This window comes from Cyanistes caeruleus, chromosome 4 (assembly GCF_971803275.1).
Source record: "Cyanistes caeruleus chromosome 4, bCyaCae1.hap1.1, whole genome shotgun sequence".
NCBI classification, from domain to species: Eukaryota; Metazoa; Chordata; class Aves; order Passeriformes; family Paridae; genus Cyanistes; species Cyanistes caeruleus.
In genome coordinates this window covers 47669997-47686108 of record NC_141704.1, presented here as the reverse complement: position 1 = coordinate 47686108, position 16112 = coordinate 47669997, and the positions used below count along the sequence as shown (strand labels likewise).

At 41.3% G+C, this 16112-nt stretch overlaps 1 protein-coding gene across 4 annotated transcripts in view; it reads right to left on the bottom strand.

The window, feature by feature from the left end:
* Window positions 1-690: 690 nt before the first annotated feature.
* The window catches only part of CPM (carboxypeptidase M), a 28513-nt gene continuing 13091 nt past the window's right edge, over window positions 691-16112 (bottom strand). For 2 of the 4 annotated variants that reach the window (XM_086884455.1, XM_086884459.1), the window contains exons 3-9: window positions 13433-13530; window positions 6239-6411; window positions 4594-4778; window positions 4173-4343; window positions 3215-3367; window positions 2031-2179; window positions 691-1384 (exon numbers count right to left, since the gene is read on the bottom strand). In XM_086884455.1, coding sequence (XP_086740581.1) covers window positions 1145-1384; window positions 2031-2179; window positions 3215-3367; window positions 4173-4343; window positions 4594-4778; window positions 6239-6411; window positions 13433-13530 — 1169 coding nt within the window. In that variant the 3' untranslated portion in view covers window positions 691-1144. The remainder of the gene's footprint in view (window positions 1385-2030; window positions 2180-3214; window positions 3368-4172; window positions 4344-4593; window positions 4779-6238; window positions 6412-13432; window positions 13531-16112) is intronic. The other 2 variants (XM_086884457.1, XM_086884458.1) reach the window with 1 other exon arrangement.

Here is a 16112-nt window from a genome sequence, read left to right as displayed (position 1 = left end):
TTTCCAAAGATAATCTTTGCTGGTTTACTTTTGAAATTGCTTAAGAAAATTACTGGCAGATAAAGCTTTAAAATAAACACAGGAGACAGTACTAACTGGCTTTTCTTGATAAATTTTCTGTTTATTGGGCAGCTTCAAAGGGCCCTGAAAATGATTTGCAACTGGCCAGGCAAAAGGAATCTGCTAATCCTGTCTTGCAGTACAATGCAGCCAGGGGAGCACTGAAACCACCCTTTGTAACTGGAGCTGGCTTGTGCCTTGCTGAGTGTGGCTGCCAGCTCCTGGCATGGGTGTTAAAACAGCAGTGGAGTAGCAGGGCTGTGAAGCTGTTGAAACAGTATAAAGCCATTGCTAAAACTATTCAAAGAATTCTGAATTGTACGTGGTTCTGTGCCACAACATACTCAGTTAAAAATGGAGAAGGTATAAAGCTGTCAGTGACTCTTTCCACATTGTTTTCAGCAGCTCTGCTGTAGGAGAACACTGTTTTCAGAGCCATAAATTCCTCCCTTTTCCCTGTTGGTGCAGATTATCATCCAGCTTCCCCAGCATGGCCCTTTGGCAGATACTCACATTTAATTTTCATCTTCTTGTCTTAAAACATGTCTGTGTTACTGGTCTTTACCTCATTTGAGCCCTGAGCAGTCCCATCTGTCCAGGTAAGAAAGAGCATATAAAAAAATGCCATTCTTCATTTATAGCAGTGGCTTTATTATGAGAAATCAGTATTGAGCTGATGACTTACAGTTGTGTGGTACCTGAGCTGTTGGCTCAGTGAGGAACCTGAGCTTGCATGAAACACTGCAGTACAATCCTCAATGTTTTTGAATTTGGGAAAAGTCTTTAAAATGTATTTGTACTTTCTGCATCAAAATTCTGTGGTTATCGCCACAGGCTGTACAAAATTGTGTCAGAGTAAAATACATAGAAAAATATGAGTCTGTTACAATTAAAAATACATCTGCTGTAACTAAAGTAAAACATTCAATTGTCAAGCCAGTATTTTACAAAATACAGTAAACATGATTGTGAATCCGAGAATTTGGTTTGTAAAAACATACATTCTTTTGCATATACAATTCCTTCTCCAAAAAGCCATATTTGTGCAGGAAGATTTTGCCTTTAGCCTTTGTCATTCCTGACTTTATTTGAAAATTACCAGCATAACTGTCATTAAAACCAAGATGTGTACAGTTGGTTTTACTGCAGATGAAGCCCGTGTGAACTCTTGGTAGAGGGGAGTTTTGGGGCATGAAGTAACTCTTGATCTGATCTGATCTGAGACCTCTGGGAAGGAGAAGTCCTGCTTCAAAGCACTGAAGTTTCCAGTGTTGTCAGGTATTTCCACTGTCTTCAGCATCGATCTAAATCCTGGTACAGTAGCCTAAGAACAAACACAAAAGCGTTCTTCCTTGGTTTGAAACGCTGAGTTCAACTGTGAAACAGTAACTGTTTACACTTTAAATGTACAGGGGAAATGTTCTAAAGATACATTTGAGAACATGGAATGGGAAAAGAGTAAAGTTTTCATGTTATAGCAAAAAGACTCTGGCTGTGCAAGAGTCGGAATCCTGCAGCGATGCTTAAGCACAAGCCCTTGGCAGCAGGCAGAGCCTGTCCATCATGGGTGTTCTTTGGACTTCCACAAGAAACTATTTTGACACAAGGCAATGACAGTCACGGATGGTGGTGCCAGCCCGCTGCTGCCCGGATCCCAGGCTCCACCCTCTCACCCTGCAAGAGCTCTGTGGTTTGTTTCAAACACCTCAAGCTCCTGTTGTGCTGTGCTCCAGACGCTCATCCCAGCTGGCTCCACCATCAAGGTCCAAGGAGTGCTTATCTCTGGACATTGAGGACTGTATCAAAAAATATCCTTTCTGCTGACTAATATTTAAATATACAGGCTTTTTTTTAAAGTCTGCTAAAGAGTCTTTACACCTCCTAGCAGTTCAGCTCTAAGGCTGCAGTCTCACTGTGCTCAGGGACTCAGTGCAATTAGAAACAATACTTCAGTAAGGCTGCATACTCACATTGATCACATAGGTCCCAGGCAAAAGGAGAAGAAAGTACTCCCCTTGTTCATTTGTTCTGTAGGGGCAGACATGTGGCCTTCCTTTGGCTTCCACGATGGCATTGGGAATAGGATTCCCATTCTTATCAGTAACTTGGCCTTTGACACCTTTGAAAAAAGGGAGAGGAGGGAAAGATCGTGAACTGCAACTGGTGAGCCTCCTTCTCTGAGAAAGACAGATTGTTCTGTTGCTGGATGCACTCAAAGGCTATTTCACCACGTTTCAGCACATCTAATAATATCACTAGTCACTTTGGCCTTGCTCAAGGGAATTAAACCAGAAAATCCTTGGCTGTTGTTGTTAATAGCTTACTCTCATGTTAAGTTAGCAGTATTGTAATCTCCTCTTCTAAATCTCATTTGCTGAAGGCATCATGCACACTTACTCTATGTCCTTTACTGAAGGGCTTCAATCTTCAGTACAGGTTTGGCAGTTTTTGCACACACCCACCCACCCACCCTTCTTTTTTTGTGATTTAAAATAAGTCAGCCTCTCGTCTAGTACTTCCCAAAGGCAGAATACCAACAATGTCTGCTTATGAAGTAGTTTCCCTTAATTCCCACACACCATCTTCAAGGCAGCACCGACATTAGGCAGAGATAAAATAGCAGTCAGATATTTAGGGCAACAAAATGCAAGATAAGCAACAGGTTTGTGCAAACCCTGCAACTCATTGTTAAGCACCACAGCTTCACTAAGCAGCGGTTTTTTCCAAATATGAAGTCAGATTACACCTAGAGAAGCCCTTCAAATTTACAAAATCCAAGCAAGCAAAGACCCGTGACACTTGTGCTGAGGCACACATACACTTAGAAACCTCTGAAATAAATGATTGTCCCAAGGCTGTTCAGAAAAATGAGGGGAGGGGGGGAGTGCATGGTCAGACAGCCCCTAGGGTCTCTCTCTTGCTCCTGCCCCACATTTTAAGCCCCTTGCACACCTGTAGTAGCACCCATTGCCCCTCGCCTCACACTTGTAAGTTCTCCTACCTTACCCATCCATGGCTTTGTAGCACTTCCAGTTCAGGAACTCCCAAGTTAACACCAGATTTCTCCCCTGTGAGCTGTGACACTGACCCAGGCTGCTGAGGAGTTCCCTCTAAGCTGCCTCAGTTTTCTCTCTGCCCCCATTGGCATACCCACCTAGGTGTACTTGTTTGATATATTCGATCAGAGCAACTTTGTTGTCTCTCCAGAACTTTTCCAGCTGGTCTGCTGGAGGATATTTACAGCATGACAGCTCCAATGTAATTTCAAAACACTGTCCCCAGACATAGTTGTAATCTTGCATTCCACCTTAAAAGTGAAATAAAAGGGTTTTCAGCTGCAAAGAAACACTAAGGTCAAATTAAAAGACAAACAGGAGAATTAAAACGTTAGTACTTGCATCATACCTGTAAGAAAAGTGAATCAGATAAGTTATTCCACAATGCCACACTTGTATTTATTGCCTCCTGTGAAAAATCTTTATTATTTACTCATAGAGTGTTGTTTTCTAAAGCATACTTCATTTTGGAAATGATGATGATTGTGACTGAGAAAGAGTGGGCCTTAGACTTAAATTCATTCAAGCTTTCCCAGCTAAAAAGGGACAGATAGGCTGGCATAGGATTTGTTACTGCCAAAGCCATTCCAAGACCCTTTTAAGTATTTGAATTCAGACAATGAGAACATACACAGTGCACAAGCCCCATATTCTATTTGGCTACACATAAAGAATTTATTTCTTTCACATTTATTTCAGTAATTAAACATTTAAAAATTGAAGACATATGAATAGAAGAATTCCTTCTTTCTGAAAGGAGAAGATCTTGATGCCAAGCAATGTGTGCACACGTGTGTTATGTGTATTACAGCTACTGCAGGCCTTAAGCACAGAATCAGGCAAACAGCAGTGACTGCCTCATTTACTTGTGTAATTGCTGGCTGGAAGAGTCTGAAAACACCCAGGTCCTGCTCACAGAACCTGTGTGAATGAGTTGACTTGCTCCCCTCATCAGCCCTCTACTCTGACTAAAATCACTGCCCTTTCATCATCAGAGATGGCAGGAGAAAGTGAGATCATCTTACCAGCTGAATGAAATGTCAATGACATTCTTACCTTCCAGCTGGTACCAGGAGTACCCGTTGGTAATGCCTTCTGGGAAGGTTTGCCTGTTGTCACACCCCGTCCCTTTGTACATGCTGGCGTGGTTGGAAGAATAGGTTTTTGCCAGGTGAATAAAGACATCATCATCTGGAGATCTGCTATAGCCATTCAAAGAGCCAGTAACTGCAGAGTGAAGACAGCCATCGTGCAACTCTCATTACTGGTAAAACACACAGTGGTGGCTTACATGCAGGATAAACATCTCCCAAAAGGATATATTAGGGAGTGAATTTTGATGAGGTTTATCAAATTCTGCCCATCCCAGCTCAAAAGGTAGAAGAACTTTGCATGAATCCTTATAAATTGTGCTTTGGCGCAGCCAAGATTCCTAAACCCAGTCAGCTGAGGAGAACAGAGTTTGTCACCAGCTTACCTGGGTTACCATTATCAAAGGTGTAACTGGCAACCAGGGCACCCCCGTGCAAGTTTGCTGAAAGAACAAATGTTTCATTTTTTATCCAGTCCATTACTGCTCGAGTCTCTGGCTGAATGCTGGCACTGTTATTTTCAAAGGCATCAGGAAAATTTCTGTTCAGATCTTCTCCATTCCTGTTGTACCTTTGAAAGAGAGAAGACATTCCCCTTACTGTTTTGCCTGTGGATACTTCCACATCACCGGCCTCCCAGTACTCCAGATCTGTGGTGTGCTACTATCTTCAGGGAACAGGCAAGATGACCATTTTTTATTTCTCAAGCATTACAGTGATGGACTTCAATTTGCTTTCTGGCAGCTCTGGAGTTTTCATAGGCCACAACAAAACAATTCAAGTGGAAACAGAGAATATTTAACATGCACAGAGAATGCACATCTACTCATAAGTGAATTAGAAAAACCAGAGCCAGGTCAGAAGAACTTTGTCCTCCTCCTGTATGTGTTTTTTCCTGCTTGTAAAGAAGGCCAAGGTAACTATTGAATAGTTGTATTCCTTGGGCTGCCGTCAATCTCAACAGACAGGAAAAAATCTGAGTCAAACACGGGATGCATTTTCTTCTCCCTGAACCTTAATGCCCAGCTCTGTTCAAATGCTCTCTTGCTTTTTCACTCAGATAGGTCAGTACAGGAATAAAGAGGGTATTCACCATTGATTGTGTTAATTCTTTACCTCAATCTATTAAACTCTATTTAATAGTGAGGGGATAAAAAACATCCCCCTCCATACAAGTCCCATCTATTTGCTGAGGAATACATTTTTTCCTAATAAAAAAGATGGCCTACTCTGGTCACCTAAAGAACTGAACTACCTAAACTTTTCTTTTCTCTTGTTTCTGAGGTTGCCAAGGCCAGTGATCCAAGAGAACCTCTAGCTCATGGGTTTGCTTTTTCTGCACATTCCAAATTTGTCCTCTGGGTGTTTCTTCCCATTCTCTCACTGTCTCTTTCCCTCTTCTAGCTTGTTAAGCTTTTCATCCCCTTTTTGGTCTCTGCAATAGCCACATTAAAAAATGCAAAAGTAGCACAGGATGCAATGTCAAGTTATATTTTCTTCTATGTAGGTTTTTTTTTCTCACCATTACTATTAGCACAGAATCTATTATACCAGCTCTGCTTGTGTAACTCCTTACTAAATCCACATTCAACATGATTTTTAAACACATTGCTGAAGTCCATTCAACAAGCTTAGACACACCTTTTCTCATTAAGAAGGGCTACAGAATTCTCCAGTTGAAATAGATCCTTGTGGGTGGAATTTTCCTTTTCTTGTAGCACTCCAAAGGTGCTACAAAATAGGGAATTGTGCTTGTATTCGCAATCTGGGTCTCCTGCCTAGAAGGTGAGGTCATTATACCATTCTGACCAATTTTTTCTGGCCACACCACATATAAATACCCTTCTGACTCAGTCTTCCAGAAACTCTATGCCACAACAACATGTCTTCAGAAGAGCACAGCCAAAATTAGCCCAAGCACATCCTGTAGACTCTGCTCTCCACCAAGCATGAATCAGTCTTCTGGCTATCTGTGATTATTACTCCCCACCCATTTATTTTACCTCTCCCACCCTCCTAAGCCACCCTTACCTTCCTCGTGTGTAATAACAATCAGGCACTTTTGTAGCTTCAAATCCATCTGGATTCATCGTTGGCATGATATGAATCCGGGTATTATTGAGTAACCGGGTAATAACTGGGTCACGTCCATAGCTGCTCACCAGGAAATCTATCAAATGGAGCAGGATTTCTCTCCCAACAGTCTGTGTAAAGAAGCACAGATTTTACTTTAAGTTTGATAATGGAAGAAGAAGAAAATAAATAAATAAATAAATAAAGATCCACCACCTTGAACTTAGAGGTTTTTCTTATGGACTACACAGACATACCAGGCATATGAGAGCACTCTGATCAACAATGCTTTGTTTTATGCCCTCCCTTAAATATATTTAAAGTAACTGAATAGATAAAAGGAATCACTGGAGGGTTTTCACAAGGGTTTTAAACCCAGATCAACCAGACCTTTTTGTATAATGGGAAACTGACTGTGTCAGATGCACTGCTTAAATCTCACATGGATAAAGAACAGCTATAACAAAAACTAAAACTGCCTGATAAACATCGTGTGGGCTTGGGAACGCCTCAAAAACTGTGTTTTCTCAGCCCCACTGCAGGGTCCCAGCTCTGTGCTGGTGCCAGAATGACCCTGCACACGAGCACCAGCGCTGTGTGGCACTGCTTGGCACTGGTGCTTCAGAGGGAAGGGAGGACAAGTCTGCCACAAGTTTTCCAGGATTCCACAGAGCAGGATTTTTTCCTTGTTGATCCTCTTTCATGGGAAGTCAATATTAATACAAGATCAAAGAGGCCACGTAGATACTTCTGTTACATTGCTTTCTTTTAACATTATGAACGTGTGCATTGGGGAAACCAAATAAATCCTTAGAAAAAGACATGGAAAGACATTTGGATACAGACTTTAGATCAAGGAAAGGCAGGGGCAGAGAAAAAGTTAAACACATATTTTTGTTCATGTAAGTTTGTATAAGTCATGAAAACTGACATCTCCCTTTAGTCTTTCAGATTTTAGGCAAAATAGTGTCAAGTACCAGATTCAGAGTTAAGGACCATCCTATTCTACCCCAGAAACCACTGCCAGTGTTCACTGGACCATACTTTCCAGGGGCACTTTCCACAGCACCATGCCTCAAGGGTGCTTTAGGGTTCCTAAATCCTGTTTGGAAAGGGAACAAACCAAGACTTGCAGGTAGATGAGTTCTAGAAATAACTTATCTCTATCTCCAAGAACAAAGCCTGGTATATCACAACAGGATCTAAACCAGCACCTGAGTATGTAAAAACAGACTGCTCTGCAGGTCTGATAAACATACTCTGTGAAATTTAAGAAGGGATGCAACAGAACCTGTCTTGTACAGGGAGCTCCTGAAAAGAGTGATAGACATCTTGGGAAGCATATAAGGGTGGGGGAAGAAAGGAGAGGAGAGAAATCAGCCAAATCATGGCCCTGGGCATGATAGGTGAAGTTACCAGACTCAGAATCAGCAAGAATGGCTCTACCACAGAGACAGCTAAACTACAGACAAGGCTGGACTGCCTTGGGAAACTGGGAAAATGCTCATCTCCTACTGTACTTCTCTTCAGTGCCTGAGCAAAAGAAATCACAAAAAGAAAGGGTAGAGAAGCAGGAACAGAAAGGGAGGAAAAGAAAAGGAACAGAAGAATGTGGCAGAAAAGAACAATGTTTACAAAGAATGAAAGATGACCAGATTTTCACAGATGACCTTCTTTGTATTTAAAAGCTAATCCCAGGCTTACTTACATGTATGGTATTTTACAAACTACTTTATAGGTTTCCTGGTTGTTGTACTCAGGGCATTAGGTGATTCAGATTATCATAAAAGTGTTGGCATTTGGGTGATTACACAGTGAGGAAAGAATATACTTATTACCACTGTTTTGGTGTGGCAACAGAGGGGTGGTTTTGTTTTGGTCCAGAGCAGCCTGCATTGCTTGGGAAAGCACATCTGGAAGTATCTGAGGGAAAGTTTTTTTTCTGGGAAAGCTCAAGTTCAAGGTCAAGTTTTGATCGAGGCCTTGGAAAGCATCTGCTGCTCAGTCAAGCTTTGCCCTGTTACTACAGAGGTCAGGTGTGCCTGTGGATAAGAGTTATGAGTCAGTTTTATTTTAGAGCTTCAAATAAAGGATCTAGACACACTGAAGGTAGATTACTGACAGTAAAGTCTAGGACAGACACCTTTACCTGCCTCAGTTTTAATATGAAGATAGTGAGAAGAGCAGGGGACAGCATGAATGTGTTCTGGGGCTTTGAGAGGACACGAACATTTGTTTTTGATTGCAGTATCCCAAAGGAGATGCTGAGGTGGATTGTACTACTGTATTTCACAGGAAGGATGACAGAAAAGCAAAGGAAATCCCTTTCTCCCACCTCTAGGGATACAACTAGACATTAAGTTTCTCTGTGCACTTTCAGATGTCAGCTTCCTCCTGTGCCTCAAAGGGAGAAAGTCAGCAGGAAAGGCATTCAGCAATCCTCAGGGGAAGCCTTGAATGGAGAAGTGTGCATGTGTCAGGACATGGATCAGCGCTGTAGAAAAGGGTGCGACTGCTGCTTCTGTACACAAATCCTCTAAAGTTCCTGACTCTGCCTGCTGGCAGGGCTGTGTCAGCACCCTGCTCAGCTACCACAGGGATTACTCAAGAAGCTCGAGCAGCAGCCAGTTAGGAGATTAAGGTCAGCTCCAAATGCACCTGTACTGTACCACTTCACTGCATCACTGGGTTTAGAACGGTGTTGTTACCACATGAGAGAGACCTAACACCAGGGGACTAGGGGTGGACAGACTCTGCCCATTTTTGTTATTAAAATTCTGTCCTTAAACGTGGCCTGTTTTTTAAGTTGAACAATGCTGAAAGAAAGATGCAAACCGTCAGGTAGGACCTGTTTCAGGGCACCACAGTCCTGCCTGCCTCCTTGCTCCAGCCCCAGCTGCTCCACAGGCCAGGTTCAGCATTCCAGCCACAACCCCACCTAAGGAAGCAGAGTATGAGCAGAGAAACCAGTAGGCCATCCTGGTTTCCCACTGAAACGTCACACTTGCAAGATGTTATTTTTAACACTTGTACAGCACTAATTGTTATGCACCGCTAGGACACACCCCAGCAGGTTAACACAGGGTTAAAGTGGCTGCTTGTGCGAGTAGTTTGGCACACATCCCTTTATTTCTACAGCAGCAATCCCTATGGACATCTGAGAAATACCATGGCTATGACAGGGAAGTGCAGTTCTCTGGTTTATTACTGGAGGAAAACGGCAACACAAAGCCTGCTTTTGATCTAGTAACTGGCATAAGTTGTTACCACCAGGACAAACTCCACCAGCTTCTGGATTTACCTGGCTGAGACATGGATATCTTTTTCTTTTCCCACTCAGAAGAATGTGAAGAAAGATAAGGAAAAAAGTAACTGCAGCAAGACAGTGTTAAAATGTGCTGAAACAGACCTCAGCAACATCCAGCTTTTTTCTAAAAAAAAATCACTGAGATTTGATTGTTTCGAATTTTGAAAGTTATGGTGCTTCTGACGTTTTTCACAGTACATCAGCTAATACTGAAACTAGGTGGGAAATAGTTCACTATGCAATAAATAGGCTTTTTTTTTTCCTAGAGAAAATACTGTTTCCCTGCATATCACTTCAATGAGTGAAGTCAGTATGGGCTTACAATTCTCTATAGCAGGTTGTGCAGTATATGCAGTATTCTTTTTGTGCAATTGGATGATAAAAAAAACCCTAGCCTTTTTTCCACTGTGGTACTTTGATAGTGCAATGAAGCTTCCATTAATTTTTTTAGAAATAAGAGTAAGAAATTCTACACAAGACTCTTTAGTTTATTGTTTGGTGGTTTTTTAGGACTCCATTATATTGACCACAAATGAATCAATCTAGTCCAGTCTCTATTCACCTAAGCCCTGATATTTCAGGAAACCCTACTGTGGATATGACTATGTCTATGATGACATGGAAAATAGGGTAGAGTTGCTTTAACTTATTTCACAAGATAAGGCAGCAGATAAACACATCTTTTCACAGAGGCTAGTTCAGACCTATCAGTACAGGCTCAGTTTCACGTAATGAAAGAGGAAAAATACTACTATTTAAAATAATATTTTATACTACTATATTGTTATATTATGTATATTAGTGTTTTGTATATATTATTATAAATTATTCTTTATTATGAATAAGCTATTGTATTATTTAATATTATTTGCATTGTTGTTATTTTATATACTCAGAAAATAAAGAGATCAGAAGTGGGCACTTTAGGAAAATAGGGCTGATATCAGCACTGCCATCCTAAGAGTTTAATCTAGTGATGGTCCAGTTACACTACAGCTGCAGAAAGTTAAAGCCATATATTCAGTACATTAAGGGGGGAAGCAGAAACACACAGGAAGTTTGCAGTTTATTCAGATGTGCTTTTCCCTAAGTCACTGGCACAGAGGGTCCAAAGGTGATAGTTCTGCACCATTTATGACTTAGGAGTATTTAGGGGTTTGGTTGTGGTCAATGTTAAGCAGGAGGAGTTCTTCCCCAGGGAGAAATGCATGACTTAGAAAGAGAAGATATTTCAAGTAAGAGAGGCTGCTGTCTAATTCAGAATGGGAATTGCCCCAGAAGATCAGGCAACCTCTCCTTCACCTTGCCCCTGAAGACTTTACTAACATTTCACAGGATTATGCATTTTCTGCAGTCAATTACCACCATCTTGATTAAAGTTAGCTTAAATCAGTTTTAATTTGGCTCAGGTTATATAAAAAGTACTGCTAAAAATGGTGTCCAGCTTCATACAGGCAACACAAAGAATGGGAGAAGTCTTTTGTTGCCTCTCAGTGGATCTGGGGCAAAAGTTCGCTCTATCTGGCTACAGTGAACACAAATGAAAATCTTTTAAATCTTGGCTGGTTATGTCTTAGAGTACCAAGAAAATGAACTTACTAAAAAAATAATACTCCTTTCCTGGTATTGTGTACTCACATTACTTTATTAGAACTTCCCTATTGGGCAGCTCTCCAAATAACCTAGATTTTCTTCCAGCAGCATGTGTGAACAGCCCACACACATGTAATTCAGGTTCCACCCCAACTTTTATGATTTTGGAGCAGCAGGCCAGCTGAGTCAAAGTTAAGTGTCATATGTGTGATCATAACAGGTTAGAAGGGCAGCATCACCAAACAACACCTGAGAACAGAACGTCTCACTTGGTATCTTTTGTGGAATACGTCACTGAAGCACAAAAGACCCAATCAATGAACCCATAATCCTGTAATTCCAATTTATGAAAGACTCTGGCATACAAATTGAAGTTTGTTGGATCATTAGTGCAAAATTTATCCGCTTAATATATTGTAGTGGTAATTGAATCTATCCCCAGTGACTGGTCCAGCAGAATCTTAGATTCCAGGAAAAAATTATTCAAGTTTACCAATGCTTCTCTATATGAGAAATTAATTTCCTGCCATCTGAAATACATTTATGATCAGATAAAAAAAACCCCAAACACAAACTGTGTGTTACCTGTATGCTCCAAAATAACCCATATCACAAAAATCATCATGAGGGCCTGAAAGGAGGAATATTTCCCTAGGTGTGAGCTTGGTCTGACAAACAACTGGAATGTAGGACCTCTTAGCTAGGCAGCTCAAGGACCAACCCTGCTCAGACTGTCTGGCACAGTGTCTGACTTTAGGAGAAAATCTTGCCTCATTTCCTCATGTTGTCAATAAAAACTTAGATCCTAGGCAGTGATCCGAGTTGCCAATCCCCAGCAACTCCCAGCCCTGTGGATGTGCAAACAGTGTGTGTTTCTATGGTCAAAGCTTGTTATGCACATCCAGCTGGGCAGTGATAATGACAGGGGTGTTTCCTTGTGGAGACTTCAGTATGTGTGGCCTTTTGCAGTCCAGCAATATTGGATTTGCAAGCCAGCCCATTCTGGATGAGATCATATCCTGCCCTCCACCTCCTCCCCATCAAAGCTGGGTGATTTCCAGTCACAGGTTTGCAATCCCCTCTGGCAGTCTGCAGGGACTGCAGTACGGAGCCTCAGTTCCTATAGATGCCTTGGTGGCACACAGCTGGTTCCAGGAGCTGCAAGCCCTGTCGTGGGCATCCAGTAAAAAATGTACCCATCTGACACCATGAATCAGCTTCCTCCCACACAGAGTTAAACTCCCAGCAATACTTTGAGCAAGGCCAGTGTCGAACAAGGTGAAACTAGTCTAACTTGGGGAACATTCTTGGCACATCATGTCACGAGTGCCTGTAGGCGTGCAAGTGCTCACACACAGTATTGTTAACAGCAACAACTCGTGACACATTACCCTTTGCACAGGATACACTTTCTTCTATAGCCATTTTTCTTAGATTTGGGAATTCACAGTCTAGCACATACATACACATATATATCTTGCTCCTCCTGTTATATTATTTAACCTGCACATGAAAGAATGCATAAAAACATACAGCACAGTTTAAACCTCTCCTGAAGATAACTAATATAATCAGCTAAAGCTAAAGAATAGAAGAAATACAAAGCAAAAAAGTATTGTACAGTGAAGCTTTGATTCTTTCTGATTCAGATTCAAGTACTGCACTAGGTAAGCTCATAATCACCATTTCTCCTTGATCATTAATAAGTGGGCATTCTTCCCAGAGCAAGTTTATTATTCTGGCATTACTTTTCCTTTTGTACTCTGTGTTATCTCAGGTGAATCTAGCTGTTCCTAGCTTAAGGTTCCCAAGCTAAATTTTCTTCCTACAATAAATAATTCGATGCTTCACAGCAATTATTATTTAATCTTAGTATGTATTTGAAGAGTTCTATCAGTCATATTTCATGCCTAGGCAGTAACAATGTGCAAGCAAACTACTGCATCTGACTCATTGCCAGGCAACTTAAAGCCTCTGGGTTTACTCACCTGGAGAAGACAAAGCTCTCTACTTAAGAGAGGTCTTGAGTGTAGGATTGTAGGACTCTTCAGCATGATGTAAGGTCTCTTAAGGCCCTTCCACCAAAACAAGGGAACTTTATTCTGAAAATTCCTCAATAAATACACACATATTTTGTCTTCCTTGAGTTATGTCATACCTCAGTAATAAGAAGCACATGCCTGAGAGGAGCTCACTCTAAACCTCTGGTAAGTGTATTTGGTATAAATGACATTGCAAAAATTGAAACGTACCTCATCCCCATGCATATTAGCAACATACTTGAACTCTGGAATGCCAATCTTATGATGGGTTGGAAACCTTCCCAGAACAAGAACCCAGAGGTCTCTACCTTTAAGAGGGGAAGGGGAAAAGACATTTTTTAAAACGAGTGTAAAATCATACAAGCCTTAGAAGAATAAAAAGAGTTGGTCACTAAGACCATTGTAAAACTTCTCATATTTCATTGGTGCCCACTCAGTCCCATATACAACATATCAAAGTAGACTGTGGGGATCTTTTATTCTATCAATATTTGCAATATTAGTTATAGGAATAAATATGCCTTGCCTTCTGCCCAAGTCTGTAATAAACCCTGCAATTTCTAAAGCATTTAACCAGGACTAGAAAAGAAGGCTCTTTTTTTTGGCAATAAACACTTTGCAAATTAAATTTAGCAAATAAGACCACTCGTTCCCCCTCCCTCCCCCTCCATTTTTAAATCATAAGGATTTTCTAAAATATATACAGAAGTTTTCATTATCACAAAGTAAGAACATCTGGTTTTGTACTAAAGACAACACAAAAAAGTTAAATGCGTGCATTATTGCTCAGAAAACAGGAGGTACGAGAAAGAGCTGTATCATAGACATATCTCAAATATATTAGCAGGGGAAGAAGTAAAAGCTGCAGAAAGATTATTAGTTAGGACCACTAAAGCTGCACAAGAAGATGAACTTTAAGTAGCAAAATAAACACACACACATTTTGGAAATCCACAAGCAGGGGGGAGAGGGAGAGGAGAGGGCAGTTTTTGTTACTATTTTTAGTGATACTGTGGCATTTCAGACCTCATCTGCAAATCTGTGCTTCCCACTAGTCTGCTCAGTGAGGTGGAAAACTCAAGTTTCAGTAGGTGGCAGCAATGGAACTGGACCAGTTCCTTGACAGTAGCAGTGCCAGGCTATGGATTGCTAATGCCCAGACCCTGCAAGCATGCTAGCTGTCCCCAGCTCCACAGAGGGCTTGCTGGGACCCACAGCCCATCTGGGAGGAGCCCAGCCATCACCGCTACTTGCGGGAAAGAAGAACGCAGGAGCTGCTACACGCAGTACTATAAAAAGCCTTATTTCCTAAATCTTTGTGGCTCATCAAATCTGAAGTAAACAAACTCTGGAGCATATCAGCTTCCCATTCCTGAAGGCATGACCCCTGTAGTCATGCACATGCCACAGCATTTTTGTTTTCTTTTCTAGCTATGCAGCTGACTCACAGCAGCTGTACCACAAGGGTCATGGCTTCAGGAACGGGAGAAAAACTTGAAGAGGACTGAAGCAACACTGCAAGATGCACTGAAACAGTTGTAAGAGAGGTAAAACTGAAGACAGTGGCTGCCAAACTAAACTCTCAGTTAACAGAATCAGAGTCTTAGGCTTAGGATCAAGAAGCAGCAAGACAGTGCTGAGAGCTGACAGATTCAACAGAGTGATCTCAGCATCCCCTGGTTTTACAGCTCCTCTTGAAGACACTGGTGTTCAACCCATGTAACCATGCTGTCAGATGATGCTACTGATTCTTTCATTAAAGGACAACATGAGCAAGCAGTCCATACCTTAAAAATAATTCTGTGCAACTGATTTGGTAAGAGCTAGTTATTTGGCCTTGTTGTATGTAGAACTACTGTTTCATTAAAAAAAAGAAAAATTGTGATTTCTGTAAGCTTAGACAAGCTGCAAAGTGGAGAACCCAAAGATACTAACTTTAAATCACATTCTTCTTAAAAAAAGGAAAGAAAGAGAACACAAATCATCTCACCCTAGCTCTTCTCCTCTCCAAAACCTCCATAGGTTTCCTCTAATCTCAACCATCCTGCAGCTCTGTGAAAACAGATGACAAGTCTTGCTGCAGTAGAATATGTTTGGAACTGAAAACAATCCTAGTAGTGAAAAAACTGTTATTCATAATCAAGTGTGGACAACCACCTCAACTTGCTTTCCAACTCTGCAATGTGTCATTCTCTCTATAGTTGTATCCTGGGGCAACTTGCAATGAATTACCAAGGAAGTCCTTCCAGAATGCTCTTATGATTCTTTGTCCTTATGCCCTCTAAGCCCTGCTTCCCAGCTCTCATTCCCTCTACTGGAAGGCAAATTCAGACATCCCTCCTTGGTGTCAGTTGCCATCTGGACTCCTGCACCAAGAGGAACACACCTGCTTACAGCAGTGACTACAGCCTTTCCACCACAGCCCAAACCTAAAGGAGGCTGCTACAGCCCTACAACATGCAGCTCATGATATATACTCAAGCAGAGTCCAAGTAGAGCTAAAGTGCACTAGATGTTTCCATCATTTAATATTTTCTACAAATAATAGCATATTCTGCTTTCAGATACAAAAATAATACTTCCACTGTCTTGCCATCAGCAGTACTCATTCCTGCTGCTCTCACTGTGAATTGCACTCATGGGAAACACAAGGAAGAGCTAAGTATAGACTAATATTAAGTCCTGATGTAAATTGGTCTTTCCTGCATTAGTGTTCAGACTGTTCAGAGTTTGTGTGAGGGCCATCTACACTATAAACACTCCCATGAACTGGGATACCAATTATTTCCTGGCATTTCCAGCTTGTAAGAAGTACTAAACCTTCCATTAACAATTAAAATACATTCCTGGGTCTGTTCAGCCTGCAGTACTGGATAGTGTATCTATGAGG